Source organism: Eleginops maclovinus, chromosome 9 (assembly GCF_036324505.1).
Source record: "Eleginops maclovinus isolate JMC-PN-2008 ecotype Puerto Natales chromosome 9, JC_Emac_rtc_rv5, whole genome shotgun sequence".
Lineage (NCBI taxonomy): Eukaryota > Metazoa > Chordata > Actinopteri > Perciformes > Eleginopidae > Eleginops > Eleginops maclovinus.
The window spans coordinates 16,357,631-16,381,384 of record NC_086357.1 but is presented as its reverse complement, the minus strand read 5'-3'; the positions used below and the strand labels follow the sequence as shown (position 1 = coordinate 16,381,384).

General features: G+C 40.6%; 2 protein-coding genes across 4 annotated transcripts; both read right to left on the bottom strand.

Annotated features, from left to right (window-relative positions):
- Nucleotides 1-103: 103 nt before the first annotated feature.
- On the bottom strand, nucleotides 104-17,474 carry kif14 (kinesin family member 14). Its single transcript, XM_063891141.1, is given in 30 exon segments — nucleotides 104-891; nucleotides 1,526-1,679; nucleotides 3,245-3,319; nucleotides 3,450-3,572; nucleotides 3,892-4,044; nucleotides 4,561-4,748; nucleotides 5,044-5,274; nucleotides 5,511-5,611; nucleotides 6,867-6,973; nucleotides 7,891-8,032; nucleotides 8,176-8,269; nucleotides 8,802-8,934; nucleotides 9,414-9,560; nucleotides 9,849-9,996; nucleotides 10,111-10,268; nucleotides 10,384-10,486; nucleotides 11,036-11,220; nucleotides 11,326-11,389; nucleotides 11,759-11,906; nucleotides 12,701-12,873; nucleotides 13,146-13,264; nucleotides 13,621-13,737; nucleotides 13,895-14,002; nucleotides 14,322-14,352; nucleotides 14,473-14,525; nucleotides 14,759-14,857; nucleotides 15,048-15,135; nucleotides 15,294-15,394; nucleotides 15,396-15,549; nucleotides 16,272-17,474. Coding segments are annotated over 30 exon segments (4,905 nt in total). The 5' UTR covers nucleotides 17,318-17,474; the 3' UTR covers nucleotides 104-529.
- Nucleotides 17,475-18,058: 584 nt separating this feature from the next.
- ddx59 (DEAD (Asp-Glu-Ala-Asp) box polypeptide 59) lies at nucleotides 18,059-23,289 on the bottom strand. 3 transcript variants are annotated; one of them, XM_063890477.1, is made up of 8 exons: nucleotides 23,141-23,289; nucleotides 21,958-22,809; nucleotides 21,426-21,608; nucleotides 21,237-21,326; nucleotides 20,588-20,839; nucleotides 19,221-19,373; nucleotides 18,539-18,667; nucleotides 18,059-18,425 (listed from the first exon to the last, which is right to left on the bottom strand). In XM_063890477.1, exons 2-8 carry the CDS (start codon nucleotides 22,789-22,791, stop codon nucleotides 18,165-18,167), a joined length of 1,902 nt encoding a protein of 633 aa, XP_063746547.1. In that variant the 5' UTR covers nucleotides 22,792-22,809; nucleotides 23,141-23,289; the 3' UTR covers nucleotides 18,059-18,164. The 3 variants fall into 3 exon arrangements, with proteins under 3 accessions (XP_063746547.1, XP_063746549.1, XP_063746548.1); XM_063890479.1 differs by lacking the exon at nucleotides 23,141-23,289 and adding an exon at nucleotides 22,899-23,110; XM_063890478.1 differs by lacking the exon at nucleotides 23,141-23,289 and having other exon boundaries at nucleotides 21,958-23,124.
- Nucleotides 23,290-23,754: the final 465 nt, after the last annotated feature.

Genomic DNA, 23,754 nt, shown 5'->3' with positions numbered 1-23,754 from the left:
GAATATTTCCCATCTTCAGTTAAACCTGCTTTCGTCATGATCTAACCAGGCCTGTTCAAACCCCCAGATACGTTTTCTCTACCTCCATAAAACAATTCTCATCTTTTGACAAAAATCAAACAATTTTATTGCAGAAGCATTAACAATTCTATATTTTAAACATGTGATAAAAAACACTAAAAATACTTCCTGTTAAAGTTCATGTTTTAAGAAGAAACACCAAATATACAAGTCTCTCCTGAGTGCAAATAGTGGCAGTGCCTGTTATAAAACATTTGGAAAGTCAAGTTGCTTGCATGTGGATAACTTATTTTAGCTCTTTGTATATCAACAATAAGTAATACTCTGCAGTGTTCATTGCATGTGATGCCAGGTTGGTGATGGCGAAGCTTAAAAAGAAAATACCCAAAGCCTGTTTGGTGTCACCATTACAAGATTTCTCTGTATCAGCAGATAATTTTTACAGTAAATCATACATGATGTAAGCACCACTTAAAAGAGTAACATGTCATACATTTAAAAATGCACATCACACCCAGTGTAGGCTGCCGTTTGTTGAAGCACCTGGAGGGAGAAAGTAAACTGTCTTGCTCACGACTCGATTTCTAACAGAACTGTGATTGATTTTACTGATTTCATCCTCTGTGCTCTTGTCTGAAGCAAAAGAGTCTCTGCTCTCTCCCAGCTCCTGCTGGTCCCAGGAGGAGGAGAGGGACTGCAGGGCAGAGTGGAGCTCGTCTCGTGCCGCCATGACACTCTGGAGAAAGGGAAGCTGCATGGAAGGATTCGATGAGTCCTCTTTGGACAGACCAGTGATCAGCTCATCAACAGCCTTGGCAGAGGAGGAGATCAGCTCTCTGCTGCTGCTGAGGTTGGAGTCTTTGTGAGTTTCTGGAAGGAGGATGACAGTCATACATAGGAAGTGACATCCCCAACAACAACAAAAACAACAACAACATCAACTATCTGTTCAATATGTTTATGCTAGCCACTTTGACAAACATACATTAAAAGGAAATGCATCCAAAAGGTATTGTAATTTAATTATCTAGTCTAAAAAAACAACACAAATAGCAATGAGGATGAAAAAAACAATACACTGTATTTTCAAGACATTATGATCATACGCCTTGTTTGGCTGAGAAACTGGCAAAACTGTTCTAAAAACACCAAAATAACTCTCACCTGTCACAGCATAACAGTTCATCAACAAACTGATGCACTGACAAAACATGTGCATATATCCTGTTCTTGAGTTGATATAGATCTATCATAATATTGCAGTTGTCACTCAGCTTTTCCTGAAATCCCCTTTTGTTGTACTGTTGTTCTATTGTGCAACTGAGCATTTAGAAAATAATCAATATGAATGTATTATAAAAAAAACAAAGCAGCTCTGGCTTGTTACACACTGTTTATTCTAGTGCTTCTGACCAATAGATGTGTACTTTGGCTCTGCAATGCAAGTTACACTGGAAAAGTGTTTGAGGTTAACATCCAGGCTGTGTGTGTGTCAGAAGATTACCTCGCAGGGCGGTAGACAGACAGGAATGCAGCTGTCTGATGGCGTGGTTAAGGTGGAGCAGCTTGGCCGCTGTAGACCTCAGTCTCTTCAAATGGGAAGCTGAGGCCTCCTCCTCCCATTTCACTCCCTCGTCCCCTGGGTTGCTCTCTCTCTCCTGTTTGAAAACATGAACACACCCAAATAATGAGTGCAAGACAGAGCAAATAAACATGACCAAATGAAATACAGCCAACACAAACATAAATGCAAGGGCATATCATTGGATAAAAACGATTCATTAAAAAGATATACACTCAATTGTGTACAACCCAGACTCAACTCCACAAATTAACTATCCTAATATTCCCCAGAAAACTGGTCTTAATTGAATCAAGGATCTTGTATCTGACAGTTCCTGTTCTGTTTGCATGCAACCAGTTAGAAAGTTTTAAACAAAGTCACTGAATAAGAGGGCTTCCATGTTGAGTTCTTTTTAATGACATAAACCTAATGGCTGCCTTCCCAGTTTACTACAGTCCTGCAGAAAATGAGGATTTCTTGGATAGATTTCTGCACACAACCTTTTTGAAGTGAAAATGGAAGTTTTGAACACAGACAAATTTAGCATACATGCCTACATTTTGCTTCAATATTAATAAAAGATGTACACATGCATATCATTTTATTTTTACACTAACTATAATGATAATTCATAAATCCTTGAAAAAGATACTTCTCCAATGCCCAACAACTCTACAACTGCCCTTTTTGGAAAATATACAAACCATAAGGTAATATAGAGATGTATTTACAACCACAGTGTGCAGTCCTGTTAAATCAAATGCTTGAAAAACACTGAGGTAGTTGCCTTAAGCTATAATTTAGGTTTATTTGACTACAATAACATTGTGGGTGGCAAAAGCCTCTGCGCATATATGTGTCAATGATTGGTTTAACAAAAAAACTGCTAGTTTGTGTGGCTAAGATAACGGCAAACAAGCCTGTTAGCTGTGACTGATGCCACTTCATTCAACACATTCATTACCTGAACGACCATCAAGAGGCAACTGCAGCGAGATAAGCCTACAGAGCATTGAGCTTTACAGGAGCAATAAAGGCTGAGTGGCATCTTTAACAGGGCTGATGTGTGTGCGGGTATTAATCTGTAACATTTAACACGGTGTCAGGATGGAAGATGGTTTTAACCTTCAGATATCCAGGGCGGCTTTGCTGAACATGTCTTACAGCCAGGTTACTGTCACCGGTTTTTTCAATTAAGCTGAAGATAGCCAACAGCTAATTGCACTGAGCAAATTCTTTCATTCGTTATGTTTTTCAGAAAAAAAATACATTTATACAAAAAGGAATATTGTAAAAAAAGGGGAATCATTCCATTTGACAGGTCTTAGAAATATTCATCTCTCACATTTCTAAAGTCCACATCAACGCCCCATTAAAACAAGGTATTGTGTATCTCAGTTGGTTTTGCAATTCATGACGGTTTAGTATTGTGTTTTGGCACCAGGAAATAAAGAGTGGGGGGGGGAAGCTTTGAGGCGGTGCTATTATATACATTTTGAGAGGGCTAACACAATTGACACTTAAGAAACTTCCAAATATTTAATTTCCTAAAAATGTTAACAAAAAAAAGACGCTTTGACAGAGTAAACACAAACAAAGAAGTCTTTGTTAACACAACTCGGTAGTTTATTGTGCGTGCAGTTAACTTGTAAATCTCACCGTGATATGGCAATTCATGTAGTTCTGCAGAGAACAAGCTAAGTCAAGCGTCTTGGATTTCAGGCTCTGCAGGACCTGTAAGAAGAGATGGATTATAAATGGTGTCACGTTATATTTACAATATTTACCCACAGTTTAAATAAAATGATCAAGACCAAATTAAATTTACACAACTATGACCACGTGTCAGGTTCTAAAATCTTACTGGGTTTCTGGGGTAGGACAGCTGAGCGTCTCTCAGCATTTCTCTGGTGATAGTGAAGCTCTCTTTTAAAAGAGAGTGGACGCCCTTATCAGTCCCCCTCAGCAGATACACAACACCCGAATGCTGAAAAGATGAAATCATATAATAACATAAATCATATTTTCATAACATACCCTTGTCATACGTTATTAAAAGAATGACAATTTTAAGCATTTTCTCCCAATGTGTTTATATAACAATGAGATACTACTGCATGTAAAAAACAAAATATAACATGCTATACCTTATTCAGCCCAATAAGTCATCACCCTCAGCTTTCTTGCTCTGAGATCCACACAGCTAATATTCCATTGTCAAGTATTGTGGAGTGAGGGCTTGATTACAGTGGACCCCAGAGCTTTGACAGCGATAGTAGCTGATGCGATATTAATGGTGCCGTTACCTTGCCTGTGGCCTGGGCCCCCGGCGCCGCAACATTCAGCGGCATGCCCGTCACCGCCGCCAGGTGGCCGAGTGCAAGCAGCGCTGCATCCAGGCACTGACTGCTCTTCCTCTTCGCCTCCGTCACCATTGATGTGATCTCAGATTCACAACCCTGGATGGGGAGAGCATTTCCAGTCAACATCAAATCAGCAAAACCAAATAGAGAAACGGGTTGAATTAAAATTGATTTAACAGTAAATAAATGCAAGAAAGCCAACAACATGGTCGACATAGTCTGAAGGGTCAGTAAATAAAATAAAAATGCGAGAGAATGTGAAAATCAGGAGAGAGAGGGGGAAATTGTGTGTTTAGGTGCTGAGGCTGGTAAGGAATTTAGATTTATTTTACATATATTCTTGCTCTGTTTTGGGCTCAAGGTTGAGAATTCCCTCCGCTTTGCCATTTCCATAGACAGCTCAAACTGCTCAGAGCTAAGACACGTCAATTAAAGCGCTGCATTTTGATCAGGCCCCCCCCCCCCCCCCTTTCATACTACACTAAATAAAAAATGTGTTTTAGCTCATATTTGCATTCTTCAACTAATTTGTCGACTGTAGGTGCCACAAACAGCTGTTTATAGAGTCATCAAACAGCCTTTGATTTGCTGCGGTATTTGTTTGTGTTTTACCTGAATGAGCAGCTGGAAAAATCCTCCCATCTTCTTGACTTGGCTCTTGAGTTCCTCAGCGATGGTGTAGAGCCGGCCGGAGGAGGGTTTGACGCTGGCCAACCACAGCATGGTGACAAGCACGGCACTCTCTACGGCTGCCGTGGACTTCACCAGGTGAGTCTGGGCCACCAAGTTACACACAAACACTGCAGGGGAAAAAAGACATTGCAACAGTTCAACTATGCAGCAATGCAGACAATGAAAGGTGTTCCAAAGGTCATCCAAAATAGTCTGCAAATAAATAGATTGAAGTTGAATATATAGCAGAGCTGGATATCAGACAATTACATAGAAAGATTTTATGCAAAACTATTTGTGTAGGTGTAATCTTACCTATGGGGATCAAACACCTTTGACCACTTACAAATGAAATACTGCATCAGCTGTTTTTAAAAAAAAATGTATTACTCATAAAAAATAGAATTTAGAGCTTAGCTGTACCGTTCTCCTGGCTGTCATCATCCAGGCTGTCGTATAGGTCAGATATGGTTTTGACTGCCTCATATATCAAGTGCAGATCAGATGCCAGCCTGTCTGCCATGCTCTCTTCAGTCACACTACAACTCCGCAGACGGGACACTGACTGGCCAATCAGCTCCTTGCAGATGCCCGGCGTGGAAGTGTCTGAGCTGCTGGAATGGGTGGAAGGCGGTTTTGCCACACCCATCAACCCTGGGACACACAGTGAGAGGAAGGGATGTGTAGACATAACCTCGCAAAAAATCGCAGAAATGTATTTGTGGCACAATCGAGGGTGGCACCCATTCTTCGTTTAACAACAGATAGTCATTGCATTTTTTTATAAACATTTTTGCAGATAAATCATGTACCTTTCAACTTCACTAGATTCAAAGAGGTACTAATTAGTGCCAAAAATGTTTGATTCAGAATGTTGTTCATTGTCTTACCAGCAGACTGTGAGGAGCTGTTGTGGAGGCTCTGAATCGGATGCACCCGAATCTCGTAGAGACGTCCCGAAATTCTCCTGCTTTTCAACAAGCTCCTGCTCCTGGGGCCAAACAAACCAGAAGCAAAACCCTCAGTGCCCAAGCAACGCTTTATGTTTACATTTACAATTATTTCCCATGTCAATATGCTTATTCAGAAGGTGCACCAGTGTAATTTTGGTATGTTCTCAAAGGCTGCTTCTTACAACTTCAGTGCAAAATAAAAACCAACATCTATCACATTGCAACTCATCGCTTATTCGTCTGTACTGTTTTTTCATTTGTGTGGCTATCCTTGCTGGAACTGAGTGCCATATTGTTTGCGTATGTTCTTATGACAGTAGCGGAGACCGACTAAATGTATCCATAGAAGTGTTTGTCCAAATATCTCTGGACCTGGTTATGGTAATCAGAATTCAGTTTAAAAATGGACACATGAAAACATTGGGGGTTAAATGAGTTCAGGAGGAGAATACACACATTTTCCTTATTCTGAACATCCTACAAGAGGGAAGGTCCAGTTGAGGAACAGGTTTAACGAAGTTTGAGAGAATGGATGAAGGAGCCACACAGCCTGTGCCATGTGTCATTTGGCTGGGTCTGCTGGTAGTCCAGCCACCAACAGGAGCACCATAAACATCCTTGACAAGAATAACAACAATTTGAGAGGGAAATGATGGTTCTTCTACATGTACTACGCATTGATTAATAGACCTAAAAACACAGGGACTCTCAATGCCCATTCCTTAACCACCTGGCGTGACCTTTATGGAAATAAAATGAATAAACAGAGGGGAAAAATATTGTGGGGGCAGCAATTTCACATCAACATTTCATGAAAAGAAAGAAAGAAGGATGTGTTGAATGTCAAAAAGATGTGCCAGGTTGTAAATTACATTGGTGGAAACAAGGATGACTGTGAAAATAACCAGAATCTTAAAAAAAAAAAAAGATTCTGTGCTCTATCCACCGCCTGTTTGACTTTCCATATAGAGTACATCCATTTGCCTGGCACATTGTTCACGTCAAAAGAGTGCAGGAGGCTGCTAAGTTTAGTTGATGTGGGTTTAAGGCCTACACACTGTGAGGATTGTCTATCCAAGCTCTAGCGCTGTAAACAACAGTAAGGAGGACACTTGCAGGGCGACTGTCTGGCTGCACTTTCCCCAGGTGTTTTGAGCACTTGCCTACTCACACATTTAAAGTAATTGGACAAGAACACCAATTAAATCCCCAAAATGTAATGTAAATCTGCAGGTAAGGTGCTGGAAGGAAGTATGATGGATAGGAGGAGAGGGGAAAGAGCTGGATAATTACCTTCGCCGTGAAAAGGAGGAGGTGGAAGCAGAGGAGGCCGATATATCTTGCTCCCACTCATCATCGGGGTCATAAAACACATCGTCATCTTTAGAGGTGGAATCCCCCTGTGCGGAGAGTAAACTATTGCTGACATGCCCAGTCTCATTTACTCAACTTAATGAGAAAAGCAGTGCAAAGTGAGGCAGCATCCCTCTGCCGGGCATTAAACAACCAATTCTGGACTGTAAATAAGGTCAAACGCCTGGGAAATTGGCAATTACACCTGAGGTGATGTCACCCTCCAAGTATGCAGAATGAAGAACAGACAGGCTGGCTGGTTCAATGTGCTTCACTCAACAGCCATCATACATCACCGTATTAGACTACTGATCAGGTTAAATAAGTGTGCATAAGCTTCCTAGGAAAGTTCCAGAACTTTGCTGGTACTGGTTTATCAGCTCGCTTCTACCATAGAAATGTTTCATCATTATTCTCAGATCCTTAAGGGTATAGGTTAAAGATTTAAGCACATACTTGATCTTTCTGATTCTACACACAATAATAGGACCAACAATATTCCTTAAAAACTGACGATCAAGCCTTAGATTCTCTGCAATCCTTTTAGCCTATGTAAAGTCGAGAGGTAACTGGAGACGGATTCAAGAAAATTGGCTGAAAACGTGGCAACACTTTTAACAAGCAAAAAGCATGACAAAGCTAAGAAAGTCACACCGTACAGCGATATAAAGCTTCTCTTAAAAAAAGGTGGAGGAAACTGTTAAACCACACGGGAACATGTTCCTGTGAGGTGAGTTTTTACCAAACTGAACATCTGTGGCGCCCACAGTCTGTTTATTCAAGGATTGTTTAAACCGTTATGACAAAAGACCAGGCTGTTTCCACATCAGGAATCAACTGTTACTCTAAACTTAATTTTAGAAATTCTTAATCAGTCCAGTTTTCAATTCTTCAAACCTTTTCTTTCACTCTCACTAACTCACAAAAGTGCTGACATGGAAGACAGAACTGATTTAAGGCAGACCTGATCGAGTTCCCTCATGGCAGCGATGTTGTTCTGGAACTTTTCAAGGCTCCAGAAAGTGGTGATCCCCAGCTTTTTGTTTTGAACTCGCACCTGTAGCAGACCACCCTGCTGCAGGTTCTCGTCTTCAGAGCTCTCGTGCCTGCAACAGAGGACAGTTGAATGATTTTCTGCTTGCGTTATAGAAGAAGAACCTGCTTGTGACATCTCAATGGGATAATAGATTGTCGGTTGTCGTAGCAGCATATCATATGTTAACCATGGCCCAATGTTGTTATTTCATACCTGCTAAAGACAGTGTTTTTCTTTAGTTTGGCACTGATCTTATTGGCTTCCTCAATCATCAGAGACAACTTCATGGCATCCCACTGAGGAGAAACTGCAATAGGGAAATTAAACACATGAACTCAAACTACAAATACAACCTGAGTCCAAGAGCTTCTGGCTTACAAGGTATTTATTTAAGCCTGATTTTGGAGCAGTGGATGTAATAAGAACTATTTCAATACTGTACGATAGGTTACTCAGTACCAAAAGTACTCTTACTTTGTATCTTGATAGTCATTAGTCAAAGACACTTCACAAATGTCAGAGATGAAGTCATAAATGAAGATGTGCATTGTTTCTCTACATCGTGTAGTGGTACTGTTGAATAACCACCATTATGTGTGAGATTTGTCAGATTAAATGACTAAATGAGATATGCTATACGGGCGGTCTGCAACCTTCACTGCTTCTATTAAACTGACGCTAGGTCCAGTGTTTGTATTGGGTCTTGGCAAGCTCTGTCTACTCCAATGTTTCTGGCTTAAAGAACGACCCCACCCATCTGGAACTCCACTTATGGGGTGTAAATGTTCATTTTGGTTCCAAGCTCCAACATGTGCTCAGTAGTGTCCCTAAGAGCTCACCGTTTCGGGGAGTGTGGTTTTCCCTCAACGCTCTTCTCTTCTGCATCTCCTCGAGCTCTTTGCCGATCTTTCTTTTCTCTGCCTCCAGGGCGTCAACAATCTTCGCTTGACAGACACGGTGCTCCTCCATTGCCTGAAGTGAATCATGGTTATGTAAACAATATTAAAAAAACCACCAAGACATTATTCCTATAGCCAAACTCCGCTGCGGCTCGAAACACATCCCAAATGGCCCATCAGTAAAACATAAAACCCAGTGTCAGCATGTTTCCATAAGCTTTTCAAACTCATTTTAGATCATCAGCAATCATGAGAATGAGCCAATGAAGGAGATGATGTCATTTACAGTTACAGGACTAATACAGATGTATAGTTGACTGACTTGTGCTTTCCACAAAGGGAAATATGCAGAAAGCTGAGCTAGATAATACTGAACAAATGAGGATTAGCTAATCAGTCTGCATTAAAGGAGATTTGTACAAATATATTCGAGACATGTACACATGTGTGGGACTCGTTTTTTCCTGCTAGGAACAAAACCTGTCCAGCAAAAAACGTTTAACTTTGTGAAAGTGAGTAGGCAATGTAACAGATTTCGTTCTGGATCCTGACCTGAGCCTCCATGTGCAGGCGGACGCGTTTCTTGTGCGTGTCCACCTCCTGCTCCAGCTCCTGCTTGGCCATTTTCAGCTTTGCCATCTGGCTGGCAACCCTCTGCTGCGCCAACTCCTGCTGACGCTTCTGCTCACTCTCCTCGTCCTGAATGACATTTATTTGGTAACAGTTGCACATTGAGAGGTTGACGTTAGGATAAACATAAAGTTATACATACAAAAAACGATTTCACGGATCTGTAATAATGCAATATAGTACATAATGTTTAAGGAAACATATATATTTAACTGTATAGTAACACATGAATACACAAACTGATTTAAAATGTAATGGCAGTACAGCTAAAAATATGTAGAAAGTCAAAACATACAAACAATTCTCTGAAAAAACAAAAGGAAAATTATTATTATTTCCATAAAGAGTTTTGTGTACCAGCTCTTGCTCCAGAGCCTGGATCCGCTCCTCATAAAGCGCTCTCTGCTCTGATAGCTCTTTCTGGGCCATCTCCTTTGCCATCTGGATCCCCTGCATCATTTCCTCTTTAGCCTTCAAATGGGCTTCTTCAATTTCTGCCTCAAGCCTGAGACACACAAAGAGGGATTAGGAGGAGTATTAGTCATCCCAAATAGATGTTGCCTTGAACAAAATAAAAGACCAGGAAGGCTTGGATAGTTATATTGCCTTTTGCACTCACTGAGCTCTTTGGGCTGCGAGTAATTCATTTTTGGCAAATTCAAAGTCTTTGTGGCCATCGCCTGCGCCTGTCCAGCATGAAACACGCTTCCCAGACTGCACCTCTGCTGGATGGTTAAAGCGGAAGTAGTGGTCTCCTCCGAGAATCACCCTGTCACCCTGGGAAAATAGACATAGTATGAGAAGTGTTAAACTCATTAATAAAATTGATAACCAATCAAGCATACTATAATGCTGAAATACATCAGTCAGAATATCCTCCTCATCTACTTACATGTTGGAGGACTGTTGATTCAGACATGAGGTTTCCATTAACGAAGGTCTTCGCGTTTTCCATCGGAGTGATGCTGACAGTGCCCTGAAGATTTGTTATCACACTAAAAACAAAACAAAAATACATGTAAATATATTTTTCATGTCGACTGCTGCTTTGACTTAAATAAAGTAGAGAATACAGGCTTTTTTCTAGAAAAATATAGTACGAGGGCCCTAACGGCCAAAATTACGCCCCGCCCATTTTCCGGCGAAAATAATGCATTAGAGCGAAGTGGAAAATAATAGTTTCTTCATGTCTTAAAAGCTGCCGAGTCATTTATTGCACCCCAAACAACAAACAAATTTGGATTTAATGAAGAGTAAAAGAAAAGATCTGATCAAGAAATCACAGTTTCAGTGTAAGCCTGCTGCTGCCACAACTATCCCCTATTTATTTGGAGCTCTGTAAAAACAAAGCTTCATATTTTTGGAGTAAATATATCCTTTTTGACAATCAGAAATATTGTTTTCTGGCATTACTTTAATTTTACAGGGAAAGTAAGAGGGTGCAGCGCCCCTGTTACCTGATTCAGAGGAAACCCTGAAATAGATTGATTGGAATCATTAACTAACATGATTCTCTTAACATTTGCATTTTAAGTTGGTTTTACCAGTGTTGGTCAGCAATGAGGGCTCCGTTCAGCTGGATGTCGTGTTCGGACTTTGACTTGAGCTTGCCCACGGTGGTTCGCCCCTCTTTGATCATGTAGAGAAGCATCTCAGACAGCTGAGGGTCCTCGTTCAGATTCACGAGGTTAGGAAGACGGTTGTCCACTTTGAATGTCACACCGGCTTTCTGAAAACGAAGAGAATTAGTATTAGTGTGAAGATATAAGAGCATCTGTTTCAGGGTTTGTTACTTTCATTTCTCAGGTTCAGCGTATTAATCAAGTCCTTTTACCTGCAACTCTTTGGTCTCTTCACGTTTGCGGATTTCAGCTTGCTCCAGTTTCTCCCTCCATGCCCTGCCAGAAAACAGGATAAAATATAACTACAACAAAAGAAATCTCCTTGGATGATATTCTGCCATGATCCTCTTACGTACGTATTTTCCCTACTTAATCATTAATAAACCTTCTCACTGACTGAAGTTTAGAGAAAGTTTTGTTCATAATAATTATTTGTTTTCCTTCTTTTTTTAAAGAAACTATTTAAATGTTCACCTTTAAATAATAATTGTACTGTGTGAATGCAAGAACATTTAAATAAAACAATGTAAATGTATGAAATAAGAGAAAACAGAGGCAAAAACAATAAGTAACTAAATAAAAAGGTATTATTTCTACAGGTTTCTAAACTGGGGAAATAGTTATAATTAATGCAGTATTACTGACCGGTTGGCCTCAATCATTTCCCTCTCTTGCTGGCAGAGTCTGTTTCTCAGGCCGACGATCTCCTGCTGGAACAGCCTGACCCTCTCCGGTTCAATCCCCTGGGAGCTCGCCTGGGCGGCCCGCAGCTTCTCCACCTCCGCCTTCAAGTCTGAAAACTCAAAATGTGTCCAAAATGATTTGTAAAGCTGAAATATATAACGCAGTTGAGAGAAAACATACATTTAAATAATTCCCAGTTTGTTTGAAATTGCAGGGAGGGAGCTGAAAGGGTGTTTTAAGATGTGACTTTTGTAGAAGTTACAGAAATATTCTTATTTTTAGTGAACAGCCAAACAATGTCAGTTACTGAGACAATATACTGAACAGCATTGACCTGATTTGTAATGTTTGAGCCATATAAACTTTGAGTATCACACACTGACAGGTGATGTCAGAGAAAACCGCAGCAAGAGCTCCCCTTAGTGCTAAAACCGTCAAACAGCAGCACAATCATCTGATGAAAAATAATACTTGCATGACAGTTAGCCGCCGTGTGAGGCTGACAGTGCATAAATATGGCCTGAAGGCAAGGTTATACCCAGGCCTTAATGGGGTAGTGCATAAGCTGGTGATGGATGGATAGGCAGACAGAGGGGTATGTGCGAGGGAATGAGAGCAAGGGAGATCAAGAGCAAGACAAAATTGAAAGATAGATATTTAGATATGAAGATAGGGACATGCATGCAGAGACAGTGTGACAGAAACAAAAAAAATGAAGAAGGAGCTAAATGACAGGCAGAAAAAAAACATGTGGTTGCTTTAAAATGTATGTTTTTTAAGCCTTTATTTGAAAGAGGACAGTGTAGAAATAGGGGAATGAGAAAGTGTGTGTATGAAACAAGATCCCATTGCTAAATTGAGACAAACAGAGATCATTGAGTGTGAATATGGCGAGTTCCTGACCTCTGATGAGCTTGGCGCTGGTGTCCTCATTGACTTTTGCCACATTGATGATGGTGCGAGCCTGCTGGGCATAGCGCAGTGTGCTTAGGGTTTCCTCCACATTGCTGCCAGCTGGACTTATTGTGGCGATCATGGCCGTCTTAGAGTTACCACCGATGCTCTCTTTCAACAGCCTGCGGAGGAGAGAAGCGGGACTTGATCAGGATCATCCTTTCAATTTTGAATTGAGGTCTTAGCTACTGGGGTTGGAGAACATTTGAAGAGAGTTTTGCAAGATGGTCTTTAAAGTTAAAAATAATTATAGACACCCCATTTTGTATTAAATGAATTTCTGTTAATGTAAGACACCAGGAGAAAATACAACTGGAAACTAAACAGAAAAACTAAGATTGGGACAGAACTTCAAAAAAGATTGTGTACACAGAACAAGCCTCTGACCCCTCACCATGTCAGGATAGACTCCCTGTACGGTATGAAGACCGTCTTCTGCGTCATTGCCTGCTCTGATAGGGCAGAGATGACCTTTCCAAGTGTAAGCAGGGACTTGTTGATGCTAGCACCCTCCTACAACAAGAAAGTCAAAATTGCATTTCTTGATTTGAAGAACATTTTATTTCTAAATGCAAAAAGCATAAGCAAGGGGGATTGTGTACCAAATCACAAAGAAATGTAGCCTTAATAAAATGTAGTGAAGTGATTCATGCAGCCTAAGTTATAGTTCGTTTTCAATGGTAAAGGTTATAGGTCAAATAATAACTAATATTTTGTGAGTCATATGGTATTTGATTATGGGATTGTAGCAAAAAAATTATAAAAACACCTATATTCAATAAAGAATGATATGAAATAGAGAAAAACTTACAAATCAAGAAGCTAAAACAAATAATAGCATTATCGTGTGTGTGTGTGTGTGTGTGTACCCTGAGTCGGTCTCCACTTGTTTTTGCAGAGTTACAGCGCTCGCTGCCTGCCAGGTCCACCAGGTTTATCCTGCTGGTGATGCTGTGGTCATGTTCCTCACCCTCCACAAACTCAGTCTGTACAAATAACCCACATTCAAACTTATTTTTAGTGTCTCACTGATATTAGAAACACGACAGTTTATTAGTGCGTCACTGCAGAATTCTGTAAAGACTTAAGAATTTGCTCTGCAACATTCATTGTGTGACATACAGTAAGCCTGAGAGGCCGTACCTGAGTCTGGGTCATGACCAGGGTGAGGACAGAATGAGACCTGGAGCTCTTGTCATTCATTCCGGTGGCTGCTGTGGCTCTCTGCTTGTTTCCTAGCTCTAGCCACCCCTACAAGAAGAAGCATGTGAATTACAACTGAATCTAATGGTGTAACATCCCTCATGATTATCAGCAGCATTGTTGTTTTCTTTGCTAGGCCTTGGATATGTTGTTGAGCCTTCACTTCACTAAATCACTGGCATGAACTGCACTTTCAAGAAAAGAAATAATATTCAGTCGAAAGTTGATGTCTGTAGTTCATTGTGTCTTCTCAGTCTACTTAACACTGAACCCTGACTTGCTTACTTGTTCAGAGTTGTTTTAAGAGCATCCGCTGAAGGCTGATGATATAAAAGAAGAAAATATCTTGACAGCCTTTTTGACTTACCTGAACTTCATTGTAGGAGCTCACAATGTTCCTGTAAAAATAAAACCAAAGTGAGCACTACTGCGTATCAGACCATTCATCAATGCTCTTTTAGCCTTTAATGAAGAGCAATGAAGAGCAATGAAGCAAAATCAATTCAAAGGTTTCTTACGCAGAGAGGTCTGCAACGTAGGGACCATTGACTGGATGTTCCCTTACCCTCAGCTGGAAACACACATTAACAGTGTTATCATGTTATTCAGTCTTAACAATTATAAGACAAATTAAACAGTACGCATTAAGAGTTATGAGAAAAATGCATGTCTAGAATGTGTTACTATCAGGTGTTTCATCCTATCTTTATAGAGAATAGCAGATACAAATAGCAGTAATTTTATAACAGGTCAAGTAGCTGTTTTTTCAGTAAATGTCGCAGCCACTAGTTGCAAACTACTTACAGGCATCCTTCTCTGGTTTGTTTGTTCTCTTGTCACCAGCAGGTCATGGATCTTCTCATTGTAGACTTCCAATAAGCTCATCTCTACATGGCATTTGACCTGATAACCCAACAACCCAATAATCAGTTGTGTAACAAAACTTGAAAGAAAATGTTGCTCATGTACACATTCAAGTCTTTTCAAATGTATTTCCAAGACATTTTCTAACAAATAATTGACTCAAAAGATGTAAAAGAACATTAAGTTAAAAGCATTTCAACAGGGATGCAATCATTCAAAGAAAGTTTACCTCTTCATTTTCCATAGAGGCCAATCTAGAAAACAGCTCCTGGCAGAATCGAGGGATTACGCCTTCCTCCTCTCCAAAACCCATCATCCTACACAACAATGTTTTACATTAAATCAATTGACATTTGGCTGTTGATTTTAAAAACACAAGAGAACACATTGAGATCAAAGAAATTGAGGAGAGCGTAGGGAATAGGTTTCAGTGGTGCAAGGTTGACAGTAATGAACTAAAACCAAAAATACTCACGTGTACGACTTCCCGGAGCCTGTTTGGCCGTAAGCAAACAGACAAGTGTTGAACCCTTCAAAGGCCCTCAGCAGCAGAGGTTTAGCCAGTGTCTTGTACACCTGTCTCCTGGCTGGCGAAGGCGGGATCACAGTCATCCACTGAGCAGAAGGCGAAGTCGTACGTGAAGTTGTATCTCTGTTTGGTGCCTGGATGCTGGACAGCAGTCTCCTGATTGTTCATGTAGATGACCTGTAAGGTTTTCTCTGCCTTTTCCCTAAAACAGAGCAAAAATATTCATGAATGTTCTTTCAGAAATAGATTTTGCCTACCAGAAAGAATATGTTCCTCATTGTGAATCTGAGCAGTTCTATAACCGTTGATTGTTTCAAATTGTTTTGCAGTTTAGTGGCCATACTCCGCTCAGAAAATTCAAACAACCTGTGGTTTAGAGCGGCAAGATTATTTGAACTATCTTTTAAAAGTTATCAAGCATTTTATCTATAGAAGTTGGAAAGATTTTTTTTTTTTAAAGGAAAAGATTTTTGTCCAAACAACAATTAAAAACGTAAAGATATCATTATTATTTTTTAGGTTTGAGAAAGATAGAAGCTTTTTGCTTAAATAATACTTCAACCATTAATAAATAATTAAAGCATTTGCCAGTGTTGTCATAAATGTGCTATTTGATTATTACCCAAGCTATTTATTCCTGTAAGGTGTGTCATTTGTTAAATCTCTTTATTTTTCTGAAAGGGTAATACAATTCTCTGTATTTCTTGTCCAGACTTGATTTCACTGCTGGATTACACATCAAAAAAATGGCTATGAATCAGATGATCTGCTAGAATTACACTTAATTGTATCATGATTAGTTAAAATAGGCAAAAGACACCACCAGAAAGCTCAGCAGTGACTTCTTGGAACCCAGACCTTAAACGCTGACAAACATTACTCCTTAACTTACACACCAATAAAGACAAATACTGCATCACAAACCTGGCATTGAAAGGCCTTACTCGGACCGCGACAGTCACTGCACTGTTCTCCATCTTGAATGAATCCTGGTTCTCTTGAATCTCGCTGGAACAGGACAGGTGCTGCATGGTAGGTGGAGCAGCAATCGTGGAAGTCCTTGCTGTGGTAACTTCTCCCTTTTGGCTTGAGGTAGAGGTCTTCCTCACCTGCAGGGCAGTGGTTGGCTTGTGCACACCTGTAGACGCGTTGATGACCCGGGGACCTGCCACGGGTTTGGTGTACTCCGCTTGCTGTATTCTGGATTTGGGCCCCTCTAGACTTGCAGATTTGACTGCCTCTAGTTTAGGAGCGTCTTTCCCTGCCATTCTCTCGAACACGTCTCTCCTGGCTGCAATTTTTCCAAACGGGGTCTTTTTGGTAGGTGTCTTGAAGGTTTGGGCTTGGTCTTCTAGCTGCCTACTTGTGGAAGAATATTTGGAGGGCGTCCTGCTGTGTGCAGACCTCCCCTGGGTTTCCACAGAAGCAGCACCTTTGCTTTTACAGGTACTTTCTCTTAAACTCGTAGACCTGAATACACCAGCAGCCCTACCGTTTGGCTCGCTGAGAACTTTTGGAGTGGTCTGCAGTCCAGCGCCGCTAACCCCACGCGACCCATGTGTGCTTTTACCCATGGAGGGGGTCCGTGTCCTGCGCTTCAGGGTCAGTCTCTTCTCCGGGGCTGGTGTGGTGCTCTGGCTGCTTTCTACCAGCGTTGTCTCTGCTGTTTCAGTCCCGGTCTTCCTTCTTGACCTCCTTTGCAGAGTGAGTCGGCCTCCGTAGGGAGTTTGCTGCCCGCTGCCGCTTTTTGAGAGGGCAGAAACGACAAAAGTCCTGTTCCCCTTTCGGCTTTTATCCGATGACCTGCTGTCTTCACACGCAGAGTCTCCAGATGTTATATCATGTTTGCATTTCGTTGCCTCCGCCGATTTTCTCTGAGCCGGGCGCTCTCTGCCCGGTGTCCGAGGTGGGGCCATTAGTTGGTCATAATACGCTGTATGCTTTCTCGCTTGTACACTAAACAACGACATGGCTGATCAAAACACGTTAAAATAAGCTTGCCGCTAAACTAACGTTAACGACAACGTAACACCAGTTGCTCTAGCTACCTAACGTAGCAACAAGTTGTGTTGAAGCTACTGACATCAGTCGGTTTGTTATTGTCCACTTATCTCTTCCGCGTTTGCCCGCTTTATTTTTCAAATAGTCTCCAGAAGTGAACGCTGATTGGTTGAATTCTCTGAAGTCGTCACGTCGTGGTCACAACATTTAGGTACCTCAGGCTGACGCTGGGTGGCAGCATAATCAAGGTAATAATGTTATGTATGTCTACAACAAAGCGAAGCCGGAAAGCCTGTATGTTTCCCAGTGTAAAAAAAAATGTGCTGCTCATGTTTTCCAGTCTAAAATTAGCACTGTACCGTTAAAGTGACGTACACTCTAAAGTTTAAACAAAAATATCTCAAACTAGATCTGCTGAAAAAGAGGGCAGTACGTTCCAAAAGGCTCCAGACTTTATATTTCTTTCCTGTCAACAATTTATTTTACTACGTGTTTGAAATGTCAACGTTTAAACATTTGGCTTAACATAGAACCAATAAGTAAATCGTGTATTGAAAAATCAAGATATGCTCTTCACAAACATATATAAATATATAAACAAATATAAATATTTTCTGTACCTCATTATTAAATAAAGGCACATCAGCCCTGTTGTTTTAAATATGTGTTTTCAAGAAGAGAATGCCTCCATTTCAATAAATTGTTGTACATAAATTACAAAAGCCCTTTATTCAAACAAATTCATAACATTGACAATTTGTACAATAAACATTTACCAAATAAATAGACATCACCACAGGCGATAAAAAAAATAGACTATTTCTTGCGTCGGTCGTGTTTCCTTATGATGTCTATGAGGTTGTTCTTAGTGACCAGCGGGTCATCAGACTCTTGCTTCGCCTTTTTTCTTTCCCTCTTCTGCTGCTCATGAAGGTGGGGCGAATTAAGGAGCTGAGGGGGCAGTGTGGACCCTGTGGCTTTGACCCGCTTCACCACCTCCAGGAAGAGCCGTTTATGGTTGTGGTTGAGAAAGGTGATAGCTGTTCCTCTGTGTCCCAGCCGACCAGCCCTGCCCACCTGAATGGAAGAAATGAAGATATGTCTTATGTTGCTCAAAAAAACTTTAAAATGCTGTTAGAAAATTGGACCACTCTCACAATCTATCACAATTCTACTCCAGTATTACTAACCTGATGGACATACTCATCCATTGTGTTTGGCATGTCAAAGTTAACTACCAATTTGACATTGGCAAGGTCCAGTCCTCTGCCTAGCACACCTGTACTGATCACAACTTCAAAGTCTCCCTCCAGAAGTCCCTGAGGATGAAACCGATCAAATATTACACTGTAAGCTGCTGTATGTATCAAAACCTGACAAAGATTTCAAAATGTATGACATAAATTTCATTAAAACTCAACATAGTTTTGTGGACCTCTGTAAATGAAACATCACCATGGTTAGGAAAAAATATTGACAAACACAATAGGTATGCTGCAGAATTTTAACACATATAATCTAAACTCTGGATATATTGGTTGGTCTATCATAAAAACAATGAAACAATAGCTATTTATATTATAAATAGCAAAAGATCCCAAAGGTCCTCTATCAGGAAGGATGTTAAATCCATTTAAAATGGCATCATTTTGGGACTCTTCCTTTATTTCTATTAGTAGTTGGGGTTTTATCAGCATCCTTCTGCTTTCAATATAATATAAAAAATACTGTTGAATCTGTGAACTCTCAGCTCTAGGGTTATGTGGTCCTGCAGCTAAATGTTATTCCGAAGCAACACTCTTGGACAACAACCATGGGAGAAGTGTTATTTATCCTCTTGACAGTGCATGTTCTGGCTGCCACTGGCCTCACCCTGAGGATGCGGTTGCGTTGCCACTGGCTCTTGTCAGAGTGGATTGCCACAGTATTGAGCCCTGTCACCTTGGCGACCGCTTCGCACAGTAGATCAGCCCCAAGTTTACAGTCTACAAACACCACCACTGGAGGCTGGTACAGCTTACTGTCCTGCAAAGCCACAAGGAAAAAACATAAGGGTGATGTTAGATTATTATACATTTTTTTACTTTTTGCATTTCTATACGTCTACATTCAGTAAGTATACTATTTGAGTTTTTATGTTTGACTTATGATTGACCTATAGGCTACAAGAAATGTAACATTTAAAATGTAGGGCATGTTCTTGTTAACAAACTTTTAAATAGGTTCGAAGGTTTAAGTCTTCTTGATTGCCAGCAAAACACTTTTGAAGAAAGAACGTATGGCAACAGGGCTGAAACACCTAAAAATAAGCTTGATAACCTGTAATGTATAGGTTTCCCTATTATCCAGTCCTATATATTTTTCTGACATTCTCACCTGTAAACGGCAGAAAATATGTGTTTCCGCTTTGAGCAGCAGGCTATGTAAAGTGATAATGAAAGTTTTGAGTGATGTTTTAATCATGTTGACTTTAGAGTCTTGGTATTCCCGAGTGTACGATCCAATTTCCCTTGTAATAACCTTATGATTCTACAGTCCTCCTGCTACATCCACCACCTTGCCCTGTTCAGACACAGCAGATTTATACTCTGAGGTGCACTATGTAACAGATGTCTTAATAAGAAAAAGAAAAGTCTCTATAAACAAGAGAAGTTGCTCCTGTTACTCACACAATGCTCTAACAAAACTTTTTACTGGCTGAAACAGACCCTTCCTGTCCTGCCCTGTCTAAATGGTGCAAGCCATTGCTTGGATTCCTGGACTGGGGCCATAGCCCAGGGAACCACCCATTTCCTCCAGACAGGGGCAGGGCTGCAGCAATGGCTGTCTAAATATGGTATAGTGCGGAGACTGGTCTTGGAGCTTTAGGAATTATCACCTTTAAACAGACCGTTTTTAAAGTGTCAAGCTGGGGCCAGTTTGAAGACTGAGTGATAAATCCACTATAAACTTAAATTGAGGCAATAATCCACTTTCCGTGTTTGTAGCCTTCAAAGCACTCACTGGTTCTCCAGAGTACAATAAGGTTTTGTCTTACACAACACTTAAGCAAACTGCTGACCTTTTTAATAAGAGAAAGCCTATGTTGGCAGTGAAAGTGAGTTTCAAGTGGTACTCCACCCAAAATGTTTTGATAATTTAAGACTTCTTGACAAAACACACTGTGTACCTTTTTTTTTTTTTAAACATACCTCTTGAAGTAACTCTTCAAAACTCTACACCTCAAGTCTATAACTTACATTGAGAATCTCAAACAGCTTCTTCTTCTTTGAAGGTTCCTCTAACCAAAGCACGATCTGCCTCACGTTGGCACAGGGCTGGTTCTTCTCTCCAATTGTGATACGGACAGGGTCACGAACCAATCGGGCAGCCAGTTCCTCCGTCCCTTTGGGGATGGTGGCCGATGCCAGCAGAGTTTGATGTTCTTCTGGGACGTGCTCCAAAACCTCCAACACCTGCTGCTGGAAACCCATCTTCAACATCGTGTCAACCTAAAGGACGCACCACAAATACATATTGTGGCAGGACTTTCTCCATTTCACAATTGTACAAACATTTAATGAAATACTTTAAATTAAATTTAAGGAAAATCCTCAATTTTTCAGCAAATTTTGAGATATGAGGCTACAATGAAAGTAAGCTGTCATTAAATCCTCTTTGTTTGCTCATAATAACGTCCAATTTGAATATTTTTAAGATACTTTCTAAACTGCTGCTGTATCAACACAAACACTGGTTCTCTGGGAGATATTAAATATACATGATTGGATGCAGATGATTGCAAAGACCTGCAACTTTACTGTCTTTGATGGATTTACCTTTGTGTAAAACATTTTCACTAAAGAATTAAACATTTAAGAAATCTGAATGGCTCTGTGTTTATCATACCTCATCAACCACCACAACTTTCACCATGTCCAGCTGCACTTCCTTCTGCTTCAAGATCTCAAGGAGTCGCCCTGGGGTGGCTATGATAATCTAAAGGGGAATAAGAGAAAATAACCTGATGCTGTAGTAAAGCTAACATATGTTTGGAATAGGGAAGAAGAAAGTTACTGTAAAAACATAAGAGTTTACTTTGATGCTGCTTTTGAGGCGGTGGAGTTGTTGGGGAAGTGGCATGCCGCCCACCAGCAAAGCGGTTCTCATGTTGGGGATACCAATCACCAGCTCCTTGGCCTGTCTCTCTATCTGAATGGCCAGCTCCCTGGTGGGGGTCAGGATGAGAGCCACAGGGCTGCTCGCACTGTGTACTGGCTTCTAAAAAAAGAAAATGTACAGTATCTTATGTAACATATACTTAAATACACATACATCTAAGCCCAACAGCCATTAGCCATTAAACAAGACCTGCTAGTACATGCATATACAAGAGATACATTTCATGAATAGTTTAATACTACTATCATCAGTATGCCTAAGTGATTGATGAATTCCCATGGCTAAAAAACACTTTTTAGCTTCTACAATGTAACTATATTTGTTTTTTACAAATTGTATTAATGCAATAACAAGGTTAAGTTTATGTTAAAAACATGTTTCCTGCAGATAAAATGTCCCTATAGATAGATAAGTCACTTTCTCTTGGTATAACTAGGCACTACTGTACCTCCAGAGCCCTCACTACCACTGGCAGCAGGAAGGCTACAGTCTTCCCTGAGCCTGTGTCAGCACTGACGATCACATCCCTGCCGGTGAGTCCAACCGGCACCATCTGCATCTGGACCGGTGTTGGCGCCATGTAGCCGGCCTTTTTCAGGTTGGCATTCAGCGTGGCAGGGAAGTCACAGTGTTCAAACTCAAGGATGGGCCTCTTGACTTCACTGCCTTGGGTTTCTATGCCCAGCTCCTGTTTAATGCGCTGCACCTGCTCCTCTGTTAGGCCTGATATGAACAGATCGTCTTTGTAGGCATAGACTGCCTCACTTTGACCCACTCTATTAGTGTCAACTGCAGACTGTTGAGATTGATCCCTTTCATCTCCAATTTTGTCCTTACGGTTAAACGCGTCTGCACCAGTTCCCATTCCCATTTGGGCTAAATGTTTGGCTTTGCATTCAAGACTGCAAACATCATTGTCGGTGCTATCGCAAATGTATTCTCCATAGCGACCACACATCACACAGACTGGCTCTCCTGGCTCAGGCCACCTCTGGCTCTTTTTGAAGGATTTGACGGGTTCCTCCTCTTCCTCTGTATCACTTGAGGCAGATGTCTCTTCATCCTTAAGCACTGAGCTTTTTGTCAAACATGCTGATTCTCCACTTGCGTTTATTGTCTCATCCTGTGTTACGGTCTCTTCAAATACTTCCTCCTTCTGAATAGGTGTCGCTGAACTTCCTTCATCATTTTTCTCCTCCTCACATACCTTGCTTTTTTTATTCAAAACTTGGCCTGAGACCTTGGCAGGTCTCTTTACTTTCAGGGCTCTTGGCATGAACATTTTGGACGGATTGTTAACCTCCAAACATCAGAGAAACATAAAGTAAATGTCAAGTTGTCAAGGTTTCAATGTCAGAATTTAGATTTTTATAAAACATAAATAAATACCAGTTTAAAGTAATATTCCCAAAAGTACAAATGTTCGTTCAGCAACAAAATAACAGTATCACAAATACCAGTTTGATAGTAACTCCTGGCTACTACTATTAACAAGACAGAAGGAAGTCACATGTTCGTGTATTTGGGAAAAGCATTTGTCAAATCCAAGTTTGGCCTGACTCTAGTGTCGGTATGTAAGGATATACGCTGAATGTTTTTATATAATAATAGCTGCATAACCTTACACTTACCTCCTTCCAACGCGTTATTTTCCAACGATTCAAAACAATCACCGACGCAGACTAATGCCGTAATGTTGCGTTGCATGTTGGGAAATGTGGTTCATGGAACACCGTCCTTTCCCCCTTCTGTTGGAAACAGACCCTGTGGCGGTTCTTTATTAAATCATATAAAATGTTTACCTAAGAATGAACCTTTAATGAGATGTGTGGTCTTCTGTCATATATGTATTCATGTATAAAATGGTGGGTGTTGCTGGGTTTTTTAATTTTAAACATTTTTAATTAAACCGGGTTGTCAACAAGGTAATTCAAAAAAAAAATGCAGAGCAGTAGTGAACAACTTGAAAGAAGGTCGTTCTGTCAAGCTAATAATCTGGTATTATGTTAATAAAAACATTTCGTTTTTTATGTTAATAAAAACATTTCGTTTTTTATGTTAAATTGCAGGCATGCTGTCCTTGTTCATGCTACATTCAAATGCTCATCGAAAATTGAACAGTTTGATGAAAGCTGCAAAGTACGCTCTCTCTTTCGCTCTCTCTCTCTCTCTCTCTCTCTCTCTCCCTCTATCTCTCTCTCTCTTGCTGGAACTGGACTGGAAATTAAAATATTTGAATAAGCCG